Consider the following 19,297-nt stretch of genomic DNA (forward strand, 5'->3'; position numbering starts at 1 on the left):
AGTCCAAGTCATGTGACTCGAGTCCACACCTCTGCTATTACTCTTACATTTGGCAGCATCCTTGCAGCAGCTGCTTCAAGCCTGTGTGATTATGTACAAATGTCCCCCACATAACTTCTTCCCTCAGCCTCCGGTTGTCCCTTGTTTAGCGTTAATTGAGTGATTAACAGGTGTCGGACCTGAGACAATTCCACCGAGGGAAGACGAAGAGGCTTTTCCCCTGAGGCGTTTGATCAAAAGAGGAACTAAATTAATCCTCTGGGTAATTTCACACGATTTACGCGGTCACCAAAGATGGGTCAAACGAGGGAGAATGTGCATTGATTGCTGTAATAGTAGTGGAGGGGGTGGATTCAGGAGGGAATTAAGTATGTGAGGTGTGTGCGTGAAAGCCGACTGATGAAGTGGTTTGTTACTTCATTAATGACAAAGAGGACTCACTTCCAGCGACACGGTATTACAGATGTTAAGACCAATTTAGCGGCTCTAAAGCCTTCTTTCCAAGGAAGTTTTGTCGCCCGCCCGCCCAGCTAAAGTGGTGGATCTAATTGAAAACCCCTCGCTTTTGTGCCTCTTTTCACATGTTGGGGATTAAGCTCATGAATATATGGCCTCTATTTTGTCAACTTACCCCGAGAGCACAGACACGGTGAAAATATGTCTGCTACCCCTCCTATACCCGCACATTTAGCATCAAACACACGAGCTATCTCCTCATAACACTCTTTATTCATAGTTCTATAATATTATTTCACATGTGTCCTGAATGCAAAAAAGAACTCATTTTCGGACTTTTTCCATCACCGCTTAAAAAAACTGTTCGTAGCTTAAACATAAATAATGATCAAAATATCTAGTTGATTAAACACAGCTGGAATAATTCTACACAGGGTGGACATTCATCACAGACACTACACAGAGTGCAAATGATCAAAACTCCTGAAATATACACAAGCTTGGAAAATTATGACTTTTGTTAGAAATGGCGTCCTCCCTCTTTACACAGTATATGTACAGTTTTCATTTACAGTCGTTTAGGGGACCGGAGTCATGCGTGTAGAGAAGACTTAAGTCAGATCTGTGGGACCGTTTTCCTTTGGTTCTGGGTGGGTGGGTGGCAAAGAGTCAGGGTCCTGTACTGTCCCAGCCCCATCGATGCATTTGACGTATAGCACGGGATACTTCTGATGCTTTATATTGGCAGGCCACCATGTTAAAGTGAATTTAGTACATATTAAATCTACTGTAGTGACCCCAATATAAGACTACCCCAAAACGTTGTTTTGTCTTATGTCTGGGGTGTACTATAGTGATTTAGCTTTTCCTCCTGTCGCTCACACATGCACTAGTGACTTGGGGGCCAGTGGTGTATTTATTACCAAGGGATATTTTTCCTAAAAAGACAGGTGGTCTTATATTGGGGTCATGAAGGTCCATCAAATTAAATTGCAGCTGCAAGATCAAATGCAAGACTTTAAAAAAAAAAAAATACAGAATTTGCCTAATACTGGAATAAAAGTGCTTCTTTGTTGTCACTTAAACACCATCAGAAACAAAGAAAAATAAAGAACACACTGTAAAAAATTTCACAGCATTTAACGGTATTTTTTACAGTAAAAATACTGTAACATTACAACTGACTGTAAAAATAACGATACCCTTATATTTCATAGCAATTAAGTGTTCTTTCACAGAACAAGAATGTAGTCAGTACTCTGTAATACCACAATAAGTTACTGTAAATTCAAACTGTTCCATATAGACGACAAACAAACAAACGAGAGTGATTTAAAATAAAATTACAATTGCAAAGTAACAGCATTTATTTGTAACTTTATTGTAAGTTATAGTAAAGTACTGAAAATATATTTGACAAGAAATTACTTTGGTAACACTTTAGTATGGGGAACATATTCACCATTAATTAGTTGCTTATTAACATGCAAATTAGTAACACATTGGCTCTTAAATAGTCATTAAGTACTTATTAATGCCTTATTCTGCATGGCCTTATTATACAACAACCCTAATTAACCCTAACCCTAATAACCCAGGGGTAGGGAACCTATGGCTCTAGAGCCAGATGTGGCTCTTTTGATGACTGCATCTGGCTCTCAGATCAATCTCAGCTGACACTGCTTAACACGATAAGTAATGAATAATTCCGCTGGTAATCACAGTGTTAAAAATAACCACGTATCAACCAGACTACAAAGCCATCAGCAAAACCATGCAGCACAGAAGTCGCATTAATGATAAGAAACATTTCATTTATTATTGGTTAGCTTCAGAACAACATTGTTATTAAAAAGAATAAGAGACTCATAGTACTCTAAAAATGTTGTTCTTACTTAAGAATGCACGCATTTAGTTGTATTCGTTGTTAAAAAATATTATACGGCTCTCACGGAAATACATTTTAAAGACTCAGCTTTTAATATGTGGCATCAAAGGGGTTTGAAATGTTTCAATGACCTTTTTATAGACAATATATTCGCCTCTTTTACGGAGTTGTCCAAGAAATTTAATCTACCAAGTTCCCATATGTTAAGATATTTCCAGATAAGGGATTATGTTAAAACAGTTCTTCCACAGTTCCCTAATAAACCCTCTAAATCAACCACAGATGAAATGATGTCTTTAAATCCAACAAAGAAGAGGGCAATTTCATATATACTTAATTTACTTTTAGGATTAGAATGCACTTCCATGCCAAGAATTAGAAAAGCATGGGAACAAGACCTCCAAATACCAATAGATGACGTAACCTGGGCAAAAATTGAGAAAAGGGTTCACTCATCTTCAATGTGCGCACGACACTCACTGGTCCAATTTAAAGTGATACACCGGGTACACTTCTCAAAAGCAAAATTAGCAAAAATATTTCCCCAAATTAACCCATTATGCGATAGATGTAAACTACATAACGCAACATTAATACACATGTTTTGGCCTTGTCCGAAGCTAAAGGGGTACTGGAAATCCATCTTCGTAGCACTCTCCACGATCTTAACAATTCAAATCGATCCAAACCCTCTAATTTCAGTATTTGGAATAATTCCTGAAGGGATGGAACTACCTGTAGGGGGTCACAAAACAGCTGCCTTTACCACCCTCCTCGCACGCCGCCTGATATTGTTGAAGTGGAAGGAGGCTGTCCCACCCTCAGTCTCCCACTGGATAAGGGACGTGTTAGCAAACCTGAAGCTCGAGAAAATAAGATATACATTACGGGGCTCTGAAAACAAGTTTTTTAAAGCGTGGAGACCTTTTTTGACTTTTTTTGACCAATCCTCTACACAAGTGCAGGAAGAGCCCTAGATATGTACCTTAATATGACTGCTGACGTTTCAGGCCTTGTCATGCTGCTTCTACAGTGTCTTTCAGTTTTCAATTACTTTGTCTCAAGTGCCTTGTATTGAACTTTGTTTATTTATTTTATTTTTTTACTCTGGGTACTTTTGTACTCTTACTTTTGTTTATTGTTTTTGTTTTGAGTGACAGCAGGGGTAGGGGATGAAGACGGTTTGAATTTATTGTTAATGTGAATGTCAAATCAATAAAAAGAACTATGAAAGAAAGGAAATACATTTTAAAATATTTGGCTTTCTCAGCCATAAAGGTTCTCGACCCCTGCTCTAACCCTAACCAAATAACTCTAAATTAAGTATTTGTTACTTATACAATATGTTCCCCTAGTGTCCAAATAATTCTCACTGAAGTCTTTGTTACTTACAATATGTTCCCCATACTAAAGTGTTACCATTACGGGGAATGTTACTGTGAAAGAAATACAATTGCTGTGAGTTTATAATGAACATTTTTAGTCCATCTTTTTTGAGGCAGTTCTTGCATTGGATCTTAGAATGTAAAGCAAATGATGTGGCGCTCATGCAGTTTTTTTTTCCTTTTTACTTGGTTTGGTTGTGCTACTTTGTTGGGGGGACTTTTTCGTTCTTTTGGGGGTTGGGGGGGTCGAGTATTCAGCACACCTCCTTTCCTGTGGCGCCGGGGAGCAGGATGTTGAGTTGGGTGAGCTGGGCCGAGTGTTCCTTGGCCTTGAGGCGCAAGGCGGCGATGCTGGAGGCCCGGCGGTCCGCTGCAGCCGAAGAAGACGCAGGGGCGGCGGCAGGGGACGGGTCTGGGAGGACGGGGCCTGCGTGGGAGCTGTCATGCGCGGCGGGGGCGGGCTGTCGCAGGAGCGCGGCGGCGGTGGAAGCGCTGGTCAGAGGACTCATACTGGAGAAGAGCCTGGAGGGACAGAGTTGTTGTGTTCATAACAGAGCGAGTGAGGAGGAAACATTTCCTGCCAATTAAGGCTTTCAGTGTCCCTCGGGGCAAATGAGGAGCTAATTGCGGCATGTGGCGTTTGCAGCGTCAGCGCTCTTCACAGCTTGTTTTGCAGCATCACACATTTGGTTAATTTATTAAGACATTTGGCAGTGATTACACGCCACACTGCGAATAGTTACAACACATTTCTAATCAGACGCCCCGAGATAAACAGCCACGTCATTAGCTCCACTCCGTTGCCTGTCGGTGCCGTACGGTAGAACAGGTGGAGGGGATACCTGCCAAAGGTGGGCCCGATGAAAGCCGGGTGGCGGAACATGGCCGCCGTGCCCAGGAAGGTGCCCAAGCCGAGGGAGGTGGCGAGCGGCGGTGCGGAGCCGTTGTGGTGGGGCGGGGCGAGGCCCGGGAAGGCGGCGGCGGCCGCTGCTGCCGTCCACGCCGACTCCAAGGCGGGATGCGGGTGAGGCGGGAAGTGTGCTCCCTCCAGGTAGTGGCTGAGAGGGTGGCCTGCTGCCAGGGGACCCGGGAAGGGGAGGCCCGGCGGGTGTGCCTGCACGCCCGCCTTCTCACGCTTCCTCCACTTGGCCCTGCGGTTCTGAAACCACACCTAGAGGGCAGACAGTGGGTAAGTCCTCACTTTATAACACAGATATTCCAAACACCATGATTCAACCATTTTTACCCCCCAGGAGCATGCCTGGACCAGTGACGTGCGGTGAACTATACACCAGGTGAGGCAAAGTTGAGTGAAGTGAATTATATTTATATAGCGATTTTCTCTAGTGACTCAATGCGCTTTTACATAGTGAAACCCAATATCTAAGTTACATTTAAACCTGTGTGGGTGGCACTGGGAGCAGGTGGGTAAAGTGTCTTGCCCAAGGACACAACGGCAGTGACTAGGATGGCGAAAGCGGGAATCAAACCTGGAACCCTCAAGTTGCTGGCACGGCCACTCTACCAACCGAGCTATGCCGCCCCACAAGATACTTTTGGAGTTTTATTTTTTCTTTGTTTTGCTTAAATTCATATGTGCAGCTCTAATCATTAGGTTGCACGTTAGAATAACAAGAATAAGAAGGGATTTATTTGCTTTCATAAAAACATTGTCATAATGATATTATGATATGATAAATGGGTCCAAAAAGTATTTGTTAAAGTTGTTATTAAATACTTTTTGGTCCCATTTGGTTTTAACAAAATAAATCAAGTATTGTGAGTGTATCTTACCTTTCTGCACTTGTATCTGAAGCAGCAATAGCTATCCTCCATGAACACCTACTTTGTATGATCACATTCATTTTGTCTTAAAGTCCAGTTTAGAAAAGTATTTCATCTTGGATACAGTATATAATCCTCCATATTGGCAGACACGTTTATTTGATTTAATGTTATTGCGAGCAATTAAACAATAGTTTTGCATCTGACAAAACACACCCACAAACACTGGTTTACTCTAAATAAAAATGCCATGTTTGCTATAAATACAGTTTTGAAAAAAAGGGGGAAAAAGGCTGGCTTCCATGTGTTTGCTCGCACTTCTCCCAGTGTGGCGAGTCAGAGTACTGCTAGCTTGTTGTCACTTATTCTGCAGCCGAGTAGTCGCAAGAATGATCCCTGGGATCACTAGCGCCCTCTACCACCATGAGGCGGGAGAACTGCGTGCCTCACCCAGTGCGTCTTCGCAGCCGTTTTATGATTGCTCAGCACAAGAAATACGTTACACACATACAGTTGTTGACAAAATACACTGTACATTATATTCAGCTAACTAAACTATGGATATTTATAATATAATTCATATAGCAATACGGTCTCGCTGCACAGCAGGCCAGCAGTTAGCCGAGTCATTGCGCAATCCATGGCGAGGCTCAACTGGCTGCTGACTCACCGCAAGTCTCTTCTCAGTATTTGAACGGCAAATGTGAAAATTCAGCGATTTTAAATAAAAATAATCTAAAACTGGTGAAGTTAAATGGAAAATAACTTTATAGTACAATCACTGGATACATATAACAATGACATTTTTTTAAAAAAATTTTTTTACATTTTTTTTCTTTCCATGATGGCAAGGAGGCACTGCCTCACCTGCCTCCCCTGACTGCACGTCACTGGGCCCTGGACGGATGTGGTTCCACCACAAGGTAAGCCCAAATCCGCTTCAGTCTAATTAAACCCTTCAGTGACGTCAGAGACCCCGCGCAAAATTGCCTCTGAACTGCCCCCGATAACAATTAATGCGCTTTAAATGAAATTCTTGAAAAGGTGGACGTGCACAACAGCGAGTGGGTGTATTTAACTTTCCCACGCGGCCACTCCACTGCCGGTCAGTTTGCACTGCGGACGCACAAAGAAAAATGTCAACAGGAGGAAAAGTGATTGAGCGACAGGGACAGTACACACACACACACATTATTCCCACAGGGCTGTTTAGCATTACACAGCCCCTGGGGAATTTATGAGTTTTTATCACCTCCTGATGGCGCCCGCTAAGTGATTTGTTCACCTCCAGCCACCCCCCCCCCCCTCCCTTGAGACATCTGTTGTATCACCGTTGGCCATTGACCCTCTAGTCGTGTTTGAACTGTCTCCGCGGTTATGAGACATGCACACTTCCATGCAGCGAGGATGGCGATAGTGGGCTGCAGGAGCAAACACCTTTTAATGGCCCATTTGCTCCCCAAGTGCAAAAGCAAGGCATCAATGCAGCAATCATATAATAGCAAATCAAATACCCTTTCCCCTCTCTGATGGGAATCCAAACTTTATGAATGGCTTAATTGCAGCTAAAAAGCCACTTGGCTTCCCCATTTATATAACGCGCCATAAATGGCTGCCTCAAATTAGAGCAGAACATGTGACCCCGAACGGGACAAGCGGTAGAAAATGGATGGATGGATGTGATAATATAACAAAAAAAAACACTTACTTGCACCCTGGCTTCGGTCAGATCCAAACGCATGGCGAGCTCTTCCCTGCAAGATGAGTGAAAATATATGTCTTGAATTCCTGTTTTTGTTGTTCCCTTGTCAACAATACAGCCGACTAAAATAGCCTTGAACTATATACGGAAAGAGCATAATTGTTCTATTTTCCCTGTCTGGTATAGATGGCTTCCTGATTGTTCCTTTTTTTCTTCTACTTCTTCTTTTTCTTGTTCCCTGCAGTCCTGTCAGTGTAACAACATAATGGTTGGAATAATGACATCCAAACAAGGCAGCCATGTACAAAAAGCAATTGAAGCTCCCTTCAGGTGCAGTGGTGGAAAATTGGAATAATCTCAATTCAGTACATGCATGTAATCATCTGTGGGAATTATGCATATTTTTATTAGTTAAACATTTGTGTGTGTAAAAATAATTATTGTGTTCCAAATAATGTCTAACCTGGTGAAGACGTCGGGGTAGTGCGTCTTTTGGAAGGCTCTCTCCAGCTCCTCCAGCTGGTAGCTGGTGAAGGTGGTTCTGTAGCGCCGCTGCTTGCGCTTCATCATGCCCTCCTCCGAGTCGCTGCCGGCGGACAGACACACGCTGTCCTCCCCGTCCCCGGCGTTCAAGCCCTCCCGCTCCTCGTCCTTCGGGGAGAGCGCCGCAGCATCCCCGCCGGAGCTCTCCTCCTCCTTCACCGCCTCCTCCTCCAACTTGGTCAGCTCCTCCCGCTCCATGAGGCCGCCGCTCTCCGCAGCCTCCGCGGGGCTTCTGCGCTCGCCCTCCGGCCGGCTCAGAGCCGCGTTCTCCCTGTAGGACTTGCTGCGGCTGATGCTCACCTGCGGAGCCTGGACGATCTTCAGGCTGTCCGCGGCCCCCTCCAGCAGGACCCGCTCTCGGTCCAGCTTGTCCGCCTGCTCCTGGAGGTACTTTCCTCCAGGGCCGTAGAGGCGGCGGAGCTTGGGGGGCAGGTGCATGTCCACTCCAGGCAGGGAGAGCGGCTCTCTGATGGGGCCTGGTCACGACAAAAAACGTCTTAAAATAATATCCTCCAAAAAAAACCCGTCGCTTTTTACATTGCGAAAAAAAAATCCTGTTGTGTACTAATAAACCGGATCACAACAAAAACGTGTTAAAATAATATCTCAAATAAAATCTATCATTATTTTTTTTTTACATGGGATAAAAATAATCCTGTGATGCACTAAAAAGCCTGATCACAACAAAAACGTGTTAAAATTGTATCTCAAATAAAATCCATCATTATCTTTTTTTTTATTTTTTACATGGTATTAAAATAATCCTGTGATGCACTACAAATATTAATATTATCTATATAATCAGCACAATTAGAAGCACACATATTTAGTTACATTAATTTAAAAATTTGGCTGCAATTAATTAAAAAACATTTTTGTTCACACTCATGCATTTTTAGACATTTGAACACATAATTAATGTTCCTGAGGAAACTCTCCTGAAGGAATCAATAAAGTACAATCCATCTATCCATCTATCTATCTACATAAAACTATCCATTCATCCATCCATTTACTACCGCTTGTCCCTTTCGGGGTCGCAGGTGGTCGCTGTAGCCTATCTCTACTATATTACAATTTTTATTTTATTTTATTTTTTTGAAATACATTTTAGACTCATTCTCAATTTTACACTTTTTAAATGAAATCGGCACATTGTTACACATTTTTATCAGTGTTGACAAATGACAATTAAAAAAAAAATCCAACTAGTCACACTTTTGAATTTTGGTTAATTGTGATTAATATCAGGTTATTTAGTCGCTTGCATCATTTAAATTAACTTTAAATAAATAAAGAAAAGAAAAAAAGACCCCAAACATTTGAACACAAATGCAATTTTATTGTCACAAAGTCAACCGGGAATATTGTAAAAGGTTTTACTCGAATGGAGTGCATTTATTTGTTTGATCTAAATATCTAAGCTTAAGCCAGGGTGCATTTTGGAGTGAAATTCTATGATGTATCTGCTTGTATACATGATTAATGTGATATTTTTTGGAGTTCAGTCCCTATTTTTGACAACCCTAATTGTTATACATGCAATAAAAAATGTACAGTTCACAATAACAAAAAATATCAATTTGCGATATATATATATATATATATATATATATATATATATATATATATATATATATATATATATATATATATATATATATGTATGTATGTATGTATGTATGTATATATATATATATATATGTATATGTATATATATATATATATATATATATATATATATATATATATATATATATATATATATACACATATATATATATACACACACACACATATATATATATATAGCATATTTTTTATTCATAGTTTTTGAACCACAAATAGCTGCAAACTTAAAGGAATTGAATACTGTAAAGGCGCAATAATATTTTGGGGGGTATTTTTTCCATTTTTTTTTGCAAGGGGAGAACTTACCCAGAGCCGCCCTGTCGAGCTCCCCTCTGCCGGGCAGTGCAGCCAAAGTTTGCGCGCCAATGAGCCGCACCTTGCAGGGACTCCGGCGGCCCAGAATGCTGTCAATGCAGTAAGAAGACAGCAAAGTGGGGGATTTACTGCCTTTCCTCTCCGTCCTACGGTGCGCGTCTTCCTCAAAGTGTCCGCTCATATCGACGCTTCTCCTCTCTTCTATCGCCCCACGTGTGTGTGTGCGTGTGTGGTGTGCGTGTGTGTGTGTGCGCGCATGTGTATGTGTGTGTGTGTGGAGGCTGACGCGCCGCTGTCGACAGCCTAGCCGGGCTCTGTCACACACTTCCCGGCTCCTGGCGCTCACACGTCTCGGCGGCTCCTGATTGGTCGGCAGCGTTCAGCGTGTGTGTGTCGAGGGAGACTCAGAGGAGCCGCTTTATATATTTTACATTAAGGTTAATTTCAGGGGAGGGAGACAAAACATGACATGGACTATTTTGTTGCGCACGGAATGAACCTTTGGAAAAAAAAGTTTTTATTTCGTTCAATAAAAGGCCTGTCATTGCCTGTGTAAACACAATGAATATATTAATGATGTGTTTTTACAACCAGGGGTGCCACAGTGCGGCTTTTTTTTAAATTTCCGAAATAAAATAAAAAATAAAATAAAAAACCCAGGAGAAGTATAATGTAATAAGAAAAACGGAAATGTTGACACTAATAATCATATGCTTTGTCCTAATAATCATAGAGTCTTTTTTTTTTTAAATTCAAATTTAAACATTGGTTCAAAAATTGGTCTAGGTGAGGGCCGTCCAAACGTTTTCCACCAAAGGCCAGATACTGAAAAATCTGAATATGTGATATTTTTTGTCATTTTGTAAAGATACAACAAAAAAACTAATAATGTGTCACTATGTTAGTGGTGATCAAAATGCGCCCAAGGGCCATTTACAGCACGCAGCTTGAGTTTAGTTGGCCCGCCGGGTATTGTTGAAATAAAATCAAACAAAAAAATTTAAGGAAAAGGAAGTAATGTAATAAGGAAAAAAATGATATTTGTATTATATTCATATGCTTTGTGACCTATATGACACAAAGTTTTGTCATTAAATATCTTTATATATATATATATATATATATATATATATATATATATATATATATATATATATATATATATATATATATATATATATATGTATGCGTATATACATATGCATGTATGCGTTTATACATACATACATCCATTTTCTACCACCTGTATGCATGTATAAATATGTATGCATATGCATGCATGCATATGCATATATGTATGTAAGTACATGCATGTTTATATATATATATATATATATATATATATATATATATATTCCGTATATATATATATATATATATATATATATATATATATATATATATATATATATATATATATATATATATATATATATACGGTATATATATATATATATATATATATATATATATATATATATATACTGTATATATATATATATATATATATATATATATATTGTATATATATATATATATATATATATATATTGTATATATATATATATATATATATATATATATATATATATACATGCATGTATGTATGTATGTATGTATGTATGTATGTGTATAATATATATATATATACCATACCATACCATACCAACTTTATTTATAATATATATATATATATATACATGCATGTATGTATGTATGTATGTATGTATGTGTATAATATATATATATGCATGTATGTATGTATATATGTATGTATGTGTATTATATTATATGTATTATATATATATAAATGTATAAATTAGGGTTGTCTTGATACCAATATTTTGGTAACGGCACCAAAATGTATTTCGATACTTTTCGATACTTTTCTAAATAAAGGGTACCACAAAAAATGTGCATTATTGGCTTAATCTAAAAAAAAATATTACGATACATTCAACATATGTTTCTTATTGCAATCGAAGAACAATTTTTTCCTTAAATAAAATAGTGAACATACAAGACAACTTGTCTTTTAGTAGTAAGGAAGCAAACAAAGGCCAACAATTTGTCTACTGACATATGCAATAACATATTGTGTCATTTATCATTCTATTATTTTGTCAAAATTATAAAGGACAAGCTGTAAAAATGTATTATTAATCGACTTGTTCATTTACTTTTAATATCTGCTTACTTTCTATTTTAACATGTTCCATCTACTTCTGTGAAAATGTAATAATCCCTGATTATTCTGTTGTTTGGATACTTTACATTAGTTTTGGATGATACCACAAATTTAGGTATCCGATACCGAGTAGTTACAGGGTCATACATTCGTCATAATTTAAGTTCTCATGTGTCCAGGGACATATTTCCTGAGTTTATGAATATGATATCCATCCATCCATTTTCTACCGCTTATTCCCTTCGGGGTCACGGGGGGCGCTGGAGCCTATCTCAGCTACAATCGGGCGGAAGGCGGGGTATACCCTGGACAAGTCGCCACCTCATCGCAGGGCCAAATATGATTTTTTTTTTTAAAGAAAAAAGATTTAATGACGATAAAAAATATTGATGTAATCATAGTAGTATCGACTAGATACACTCTTGTACTTGGTATCATTATAATAGATGTCAGGTGTAGAGCCACCCATGGCATTTCTTTACAATGTGACACCGGTGACCTATTGTATCCTCCAACGGTGTGTAGTGAAGCATGTTTAGCCATTCCTCGTCCTGCAGGGAAAAAACTAACTTTATTTGTCGCCATGGAGGTGAGGATTAATGATATAGAAGTAGCTAAAACACTGCCGATTGCGGATGGACATTGGCCGCTAACTAGCTAGCCATGTCTTAAAGCACCTTTTCAAAAAGGACGTTTCAGTGTTATAACTTCACCTTTATCGTTAGTTTTAACCAAAATGCGTCCGTTCTCCCTTTTCTGTCTACACACTGTCTGCTTGTAAGTACTCCATGATTTTGCGCTGCCGAACATGCTCCTCTGCTCGTAAAAACAGCAATGTCACAACGTTATGACGACGTGCCATCATGCCTGTAAAAAAAAAAGAATATGGCGAACCGGTACTTTTCAAACAGAGTATAGTACCTTTTTGATTCATTAGTACCACAATACTATACTAGTACCGTTATACCGTACAACCCCAGTATATATGAATATACATGTATGTATGTACCGTATGTATGTTTATTTATGCATATACTGTGTATATATATATATGTACAGTACGTTGAACAAAAATATAAATGCAACACTTTTGTTTTTGCACCCCGATATAAAACTTTTACTACATACAAAAAATACCTAATCCTCTCAAATATTGTTCACAAATCGGTCTAAAAATGTGTTAGTGAGCATTTCTTCTTTGCCAAGATAATCCATCCCACCTCACAGGTGTGGCATATGAAGATGCTGATTAAACAGCATGATTATTGCACAGATGTGCCTTAGGCTGCCCACAATAAAAAGCCACTCTTTAATGTACAGTTTTATCACAAAGCACAATTCCACAGATGTTGCAAGTTTTGAAGGAGCGTGCAGTTGGCATGCTGACTGCTGGAATGTCCACCAGAGCTGTTGCTCGTGAATTGAATATTAATTTCTCTACCATAAGCCGTCTCCAAAGGGGTTTCAGAAAATTTGGCAGTCCATCTAACTGGCCTCACAACCTGCCCAGGACCTCCACATCCAGCAGGTGCACCTCCATGATTGTCTGAGACCAACCACCCGGACAGCTGCTGGTTTGCATAACTAAATAGTTTCTGCACAAACTGTGAGAAACCGCCTCAGGGAAGCTCATTTGCATGCTCATCGTCCTCATCAGGTTCTCAACCTGACTTCAATTTGTCATTATAACCGACTTGAGTGGGCAAATGCTTATATTTGATGGCGTTGGAGAGGTGTTCTCTTCACGGATTAATCCTGGTTTTCACTGTTTAGGGCAGATGGCAGACAGCGTTTGTGCCGTCTTGTGGGAAAGCGGTTTGCTGATGTCAACGTTGTGAATCGAGTGGCCCATGGTGGGGGTGGGGTTATGGTATGGGCAGGCGTATGTTATGGACAACGAACGCAAGTTCCTTTTATTGATGGCATTTTAAATGCACAGAGATACCGTGACGGGATCCTGAGGCCCATGTTTGTGCCACTCACCGAGACCATCACCTCATATTGCAGCATGACAATGTATAGCCCCATGTTGCAAGGATCTGTACACAATTCCTGGAAGCTGAAAACATTCCAGTTCTTGCAAGGCCAGCATACTCACCGGACATGTCACCTATTGAGCATGTTTGAGATGCTGTGGATTGATGTATACGACAGCGTGTTCCAGTTCCTGCCAATATCTAGCAACTTGGCAGAGCCATTGAAGAGGAGTGGACCAACATTCCACAGGCCACAATCAACAACCTGATCAACTCTATGCGAAGGAGATTTGTTGCACTGCGTTAGGCAAATGGTGGTCACACCAGATACTGACTGCTTTTCTGACACCCCCAGACTCCCAATAAAGCAATACTGCACATTTCAGAGTGGCCTTTTAATGTGGCCAGCCAAAGGCACACCTGTGCAATAATCATGCTGTTTAATCAGCATCTTGATATGCTACACCTGTGAGGTAGGACGGATTATCCCGCTAAAGAAGAAATGCTCACTAAAACAGATTTGTGAACAATATTTAAGAGGAATCGGTATTTTGTGTATATAGTTAACATTTTAAAACTTTAAGTTCCACTCATGAAAAATGAGAGCATAAACAAAAGTGTTGCGTTTATATTTTTGTTCATCCATCCATCTTCTACCGATTGTCCCTCTTGGAGCCTATCCCAGCTGCATTCGGGCAGAAGGCGGGGTACACCCTGGACAAGTCGCCACCTTATCACAGGGCCAACACAGATAGACAGACAACATTCACACTCACATTCACACACTAGGGCCAATTTAGTGTTGCCAATCAGCCTATCCCCAGGTGCATGTCTTTGGAGGTGGGAGGAAGCCGGAGTACACATATATATATATATATATATATATATATATATATATATATATATATATATATATATATATATATATATATATATATATATATATATATATATATATATATATATATATATATATATATATATGTATGTATATACGCATACTGTATATATATATCTATATATACATATGCAAATACTGTATATGTATGTAAGTATATGACTATATGTCTGTAAATGTATATTTATGTGTGTATATATATATATGTATATACACATACTGTATGTAAATATATATATATATATATATATATATATATATATATATATATATATACGCATACTGTATATATATATATACATATGCATATACTGTATATGTATGTATGTATATGACTATATGTCTGTAAAGGTATATTTATGTGTTTATATATATATATACGCATACTGTATGTATATATATATATATATATATATATATATTTATGTGTTTATATATATATATACGCATACTGTATGTATATATATATATATGTGTTTATATATATATATACGCATACTGTATGTATATATATATATATATATATATATATATATATATATGTATATATATACGCATACTGTATATATATATATATATATATATATATATATATATATATACATATATATATATATATATATATATATATATATACATACATATGCATATACTGTATATGTATGTATGTATATGACTATATGTCTGTAAATGTATATTTATGTGTATATATATATATATATGTATATACTGACGGATGCATATATCCACATTTATCCATAATTAAGAGTTACTTCTTTCTATATTTCTATAGTCATATTTTAAATAGCTAATGTTCCATCTTGTACTCTTTTCATTGTTTTGATCGTCTCATGACAAAGTGCTTGCACTGTGGACGGCCTTGAAGTAGGAGGCAGAGAAGAGGAGTCCTCCCTGCTTCCCTTCTCGGGCCGACTTGAGATAACGGACACAATGGGCATCTGTGCGGCCGTGAGGGGGGGGGGAGATATTGGAGAGGAGAGTGCATTCCGGGATGTGGTCAGATCAACTTGGGCTATGCATTTGTATGTGTTGTTCGAGGCTGGTCTCTATTCTCAAATATTTGAAAATAAATTACAAAATACCTATCCTGTGCTTGGTGGTACATTTGAGTTCAGTTTATATGTCATCTAAGGAACTTGGGACTGACCGGCGTTTTACATCCCACTTGGAGGAACATCTGGTCAAACGCAACAATTTGGGGGCTTCGTCCGAGATGACACGCTGACAATTGGACCTTCTCTTGCAATCTTCTGGACAGACTCACATGGCCAAAACATAATTCAAGGTAAGCAGAACCTTTCTTTTTAGATAAAATCTGCATTAGGAGTCTGTCCTGAGGTCTGTAAGTCAAACACAGAATTGTACCCCAGACACAGAGTGGTGATTTTGATAGATTGATTGCATTTTGATTGATTGATTGCATTTTGATAGATTGGTTGCATTTTGCCGTAGCCACCATTGCATAAAAGTTGTGAATACCACTCACGTCATTGTGTCAAGATTACCGTGACGGGCTGCTTCACTGACGAGTAAGCAAATAGTCGGGTGTGGCTCACCCTGGGTAGTTGGTCGCCGCCTAAAAGAGTAACGGGTTAGAGTTAGAGGCTCTAGCTGCGTATTGTACGATAAATTGCACGGGTTAGAGTTAGAGGCTCTAGCTGCGTATTGTATGATAAAAGTACGGGGTTAAAGGCCGCCGTATGGTTTGGGGGTTAAAGGCCCTCAGGGGTTCGAGGCCCCTGGAAAAAAAAAAAAAAAAAAGACACAATGGCCACTGAGTGTGACAGACAAGAATGTGATGACGGCTGGGGAAAATGTGATGAATCATTACTGTTTAATGATCAATTGAATGCACTGTTGTCGACAATGGAATTAGCAGGTAGAGTTTAAAAGGAAAAAAAAAAAGAGAACGTTCCTTGAAAGGGTTAAGAGGGAGTTTACAATACTCGAAAAGTTTTGAACTCAAACGTCTGGTAAAATAAAAAATAAAATAAAAAAGTAACTGGAAGTTTTATGGTAAAGTGAAACACAGAGAGAGAGTGCTTACGTGTGCGTGTGTGTGTGTGTGCGTAGGGCCGTAGGCACTTGCTTGTGTGTGCGTGAGTGCTTACATGTGCGTGTGTGTGTGTGTGCTGGATGCGCGTGCTCGTGTGTGTGTGTGTGTGTGTGCGCTGGTGAAAATGGAATAGGCAGGTCGAGAGAAAAAGGAGCACGGTTGGTGCTCGAGAATTTAAGAGTTTGGCGTATGATAAAAGTAAACGGGGATTACGTGGAAAAACGAAATGCAGCAAAAGAACAAATGATTAATGAGACAAATATGACAGAATGGATTGATTGGTCTTTTGCCTGCCGCGCATGCCTAAGACAATTCAAACGACCCGCCCAGACTTTGACTAGGACACCGCCCCCTACTCCAGTGACAAGAGAAGGAGGTATTAACACGCCCCCTCTAAGATTAATCCTGCCTCCGAAAATTAACCCCTTGTACACGTCTGACCATTTTCTCCGGCAGACATTTTTGACACATGACATTAACACTTTGGACATACTACAATATAAGTCTCTTGCCGATGCATACATGCAAGCCATTGTTGACCTTGCTTTCCCACTTGTACCTCCGGGAGGGAACCTTTGGCCAAACACTTTGGACAAAGTTAACCCTGATATACACGGTGCCAAAAACAATATATGGCAGGACATTTTATTCATCCCATGCAAAATAGGGCTAATGACAGAGCAACAAGGAAACGACTACTTAAATTACAGATCGCTGAAGATAAAAGGTTAAAAGAACCAAAAGGTCAAAGATCAGCTAGGGTATATTCAGCAGTGGGTGACCTTGCTTTTGAGTTCCAACAGGTGGAGGAAAGAATCCTCAACAGACGTGCGGTTGGACTCGGGTGGTGGACAACACGATGCTTCAAAGCCGGTCTGGGGTAGACACTGTTTCGGCTGTGACCAGCCTGGTCACTGGAGTCGTGACTGTCCGAACATTTCCGAACAGGAAAGGTTCCGTCGTGCCAACAAACGAACACGAAGGCGTATAAGAGGACGCCCACATCAGGAGCCGCAGCAGGAAGTACCGACAGGACCCCTGCTGGACATGAGTGTCAACGGACAATTTTATCAGCCACCCATTCGATTCTGAATGCAGAGGTATCAAAAAAACTGTGTGCTTCCTCTTTAAAGGTCGAAGGCTTCGCTGGGGTCACAAGAAGGTTACCTGTCACCAAACCACTTCCGGTTCAGATTGCTGGACCTCCTTTACAGACTGTACCCTGACATTCAAATCGCAAAGAAGGAACATTCCTGGTGTTACCTGACGGCTCAACCACCCAGCTGCGACACCACTACCAAGACTCCTCCATGAGCTCAGACCACAGCCTGAAACAACAGGAATGGCTGACATCCAACTGCTCTAACGGTGAAAACCCTGACTGACTGAGATGCTTCCGTGTGTTCTGCCACCCGACTCGCCATATGTTATGATTATTTATATATGTTGGAACTCAAGGTGTGGCTGCTCATGTTGACCTATCTTTGCAACAGCTAGCATGGTATAAGATGGACACAATAGTGTCCCACATTGTTCCCTTGCTCTCTGTCTCGCCTACAAAACCAAAGAACTTAGGTGCAATGATAAGACACGGCGTAGCTGCCAAACATTACACCGACACCCAAATACCACATTTTCAATTTTTTAGGTTTATCACATAGTTGTGTTAAACACATAACTATGGGCTGCACTTTAGACACCTGTAGGCTACGAGGAGCTAGCAGCTACACAACAGCTGAGCTAAAACGACACATTACACATTTAAGCATATCAAATAATTATAGTTGCTCATTACATACACAAAGTTGCCATGGCAGAAGTCTGATAGAAAGTATTCAGTAACAAACGTGTCCGCATCATTCGACTTTCTACAACATGAGCTTGACTTAATCAATTATTGGGGCCACCAGGTGTGGTAAAATTTCAAAATACTATTGCTAAAGCATCCGCCATAAGGGTAGTATTTTTCTAGTATTTGTGACAATATAAAATATAAGCATATTTAGTGGAGTTTGAGTTATTTGTGATATTGCTAAGGGGTCCCCTACCCTAACAACACCCCCAGTGGACCACAGAGGCTAAAGAGACAATCATTGACCTCAAACATGACTTGTCCTCCGCTAATTGGCTATTAGTTGACCTTTTTCTTAGATGTTTCTGAAAGTGATAGTATTACTAACACAGTCCTTTTTTCAGAAACAGAAGGGGGTGAGTGAGGGTGGATACAGACTCCTTGGAACAAAATCGAAAATAAATCAGACTCTGACACATTCTATAGTTTTAACGTTTTTCCCGTGGGTAAGAAGTTATAACTAATTTTAATTTGAAAATAACGATTTTACACATCGATAGTAGTTTAGTAAATCAAATTTAGAATATGGAGGAGGTGAGGGTGAACCATGTATAGTCTTTGATTTCACTGATATGATCAATACGGTACAAGGGAAAAGGT

General features: G+C 39.6%; 1 protein-coding gene and 1 long non-coding RNA gene across 2 annotated transcripts; one reads left to right on the plus strand and one right to left on the minus strand.

The window, feature by feature from the left end:
* Positions 1-711: 711 nt before the first annotated feature.
* On the minus strand, positions 712-10,049 carry arxa (aristaless related homeobox a). Its single transcript, XM_062021128.1, has 5 exons — positions 9,698-10,049; positions 7,680-8,235; positions 7,223-7,268; positions 4,572-4,900; positions 712-4,251 (listed from the first exon to the last, which is right to left on the minus strand). The coding sequence occupies exons 1-5, from the start codon at positions 9,885-9,887 to the stop codon at positions 3,984-3,986; spliced, it is 1,389 nt and encodes a 462-aa protein (XP_061877112.1). The 5' UTR covers positions 9,888-10,049; the 3' UTR covers positions 712-3,983.
* Positions 3,976-18,837, plus strand: LOC133629970 (uncharacterized). The gene is made up of 4 exons (XR_009821174.1): positions 3,976-4,918; positions 4,983-5,024; positions 6,367-6,437; positions 15,922-18,837. It is a non-coding gene; the product is annotated as an uncharacterized LOC133629970 (long non-coding RNA).
* Positions 18,838-19,297: the final 460 nt, after the last annotated feature.

Source organism: Entelurus aequoreus, linkage group LG15 (genome assembly GCF_033978785.1).
Source record: "Entelurus aequoreus isolate RoL-2023_Sb linkage group LG15, RoL_Eaeq_v1.1, whole genome shotgun sequence".
Taxonomy (NCBI): domain Eukaryota; kingdom Metazoa; phylum Chordata; class Actinopteri; order Syngnathiformes; family Syngnathidae; genus Entelurus; species Entelurus aequoreus.

Coding starts and splice junctions, on each gene's coding strand:
- arxa (XM_062021128.1), bottom strand. CDS start 9,887: ATGAGCGGACACTTTGAGGAAGACGCGCACCGTAGGACGGAGAGGAAA. Junction 8,236..9,697: donor GCTCGACAGGGCGGCTCTGG/GTAAGTTCTCCC, acceptor TGTCGTGACCAG/GCCCCATCAGAGAGCCGCTC. Junction 4,901..7,222: donor TGACCGAAGCCAGGGTGCAA/GTAAGTGTTTTT, acceptor TCTGCCCTCTAG/GTGTGGTTTCAGAACCGCAG.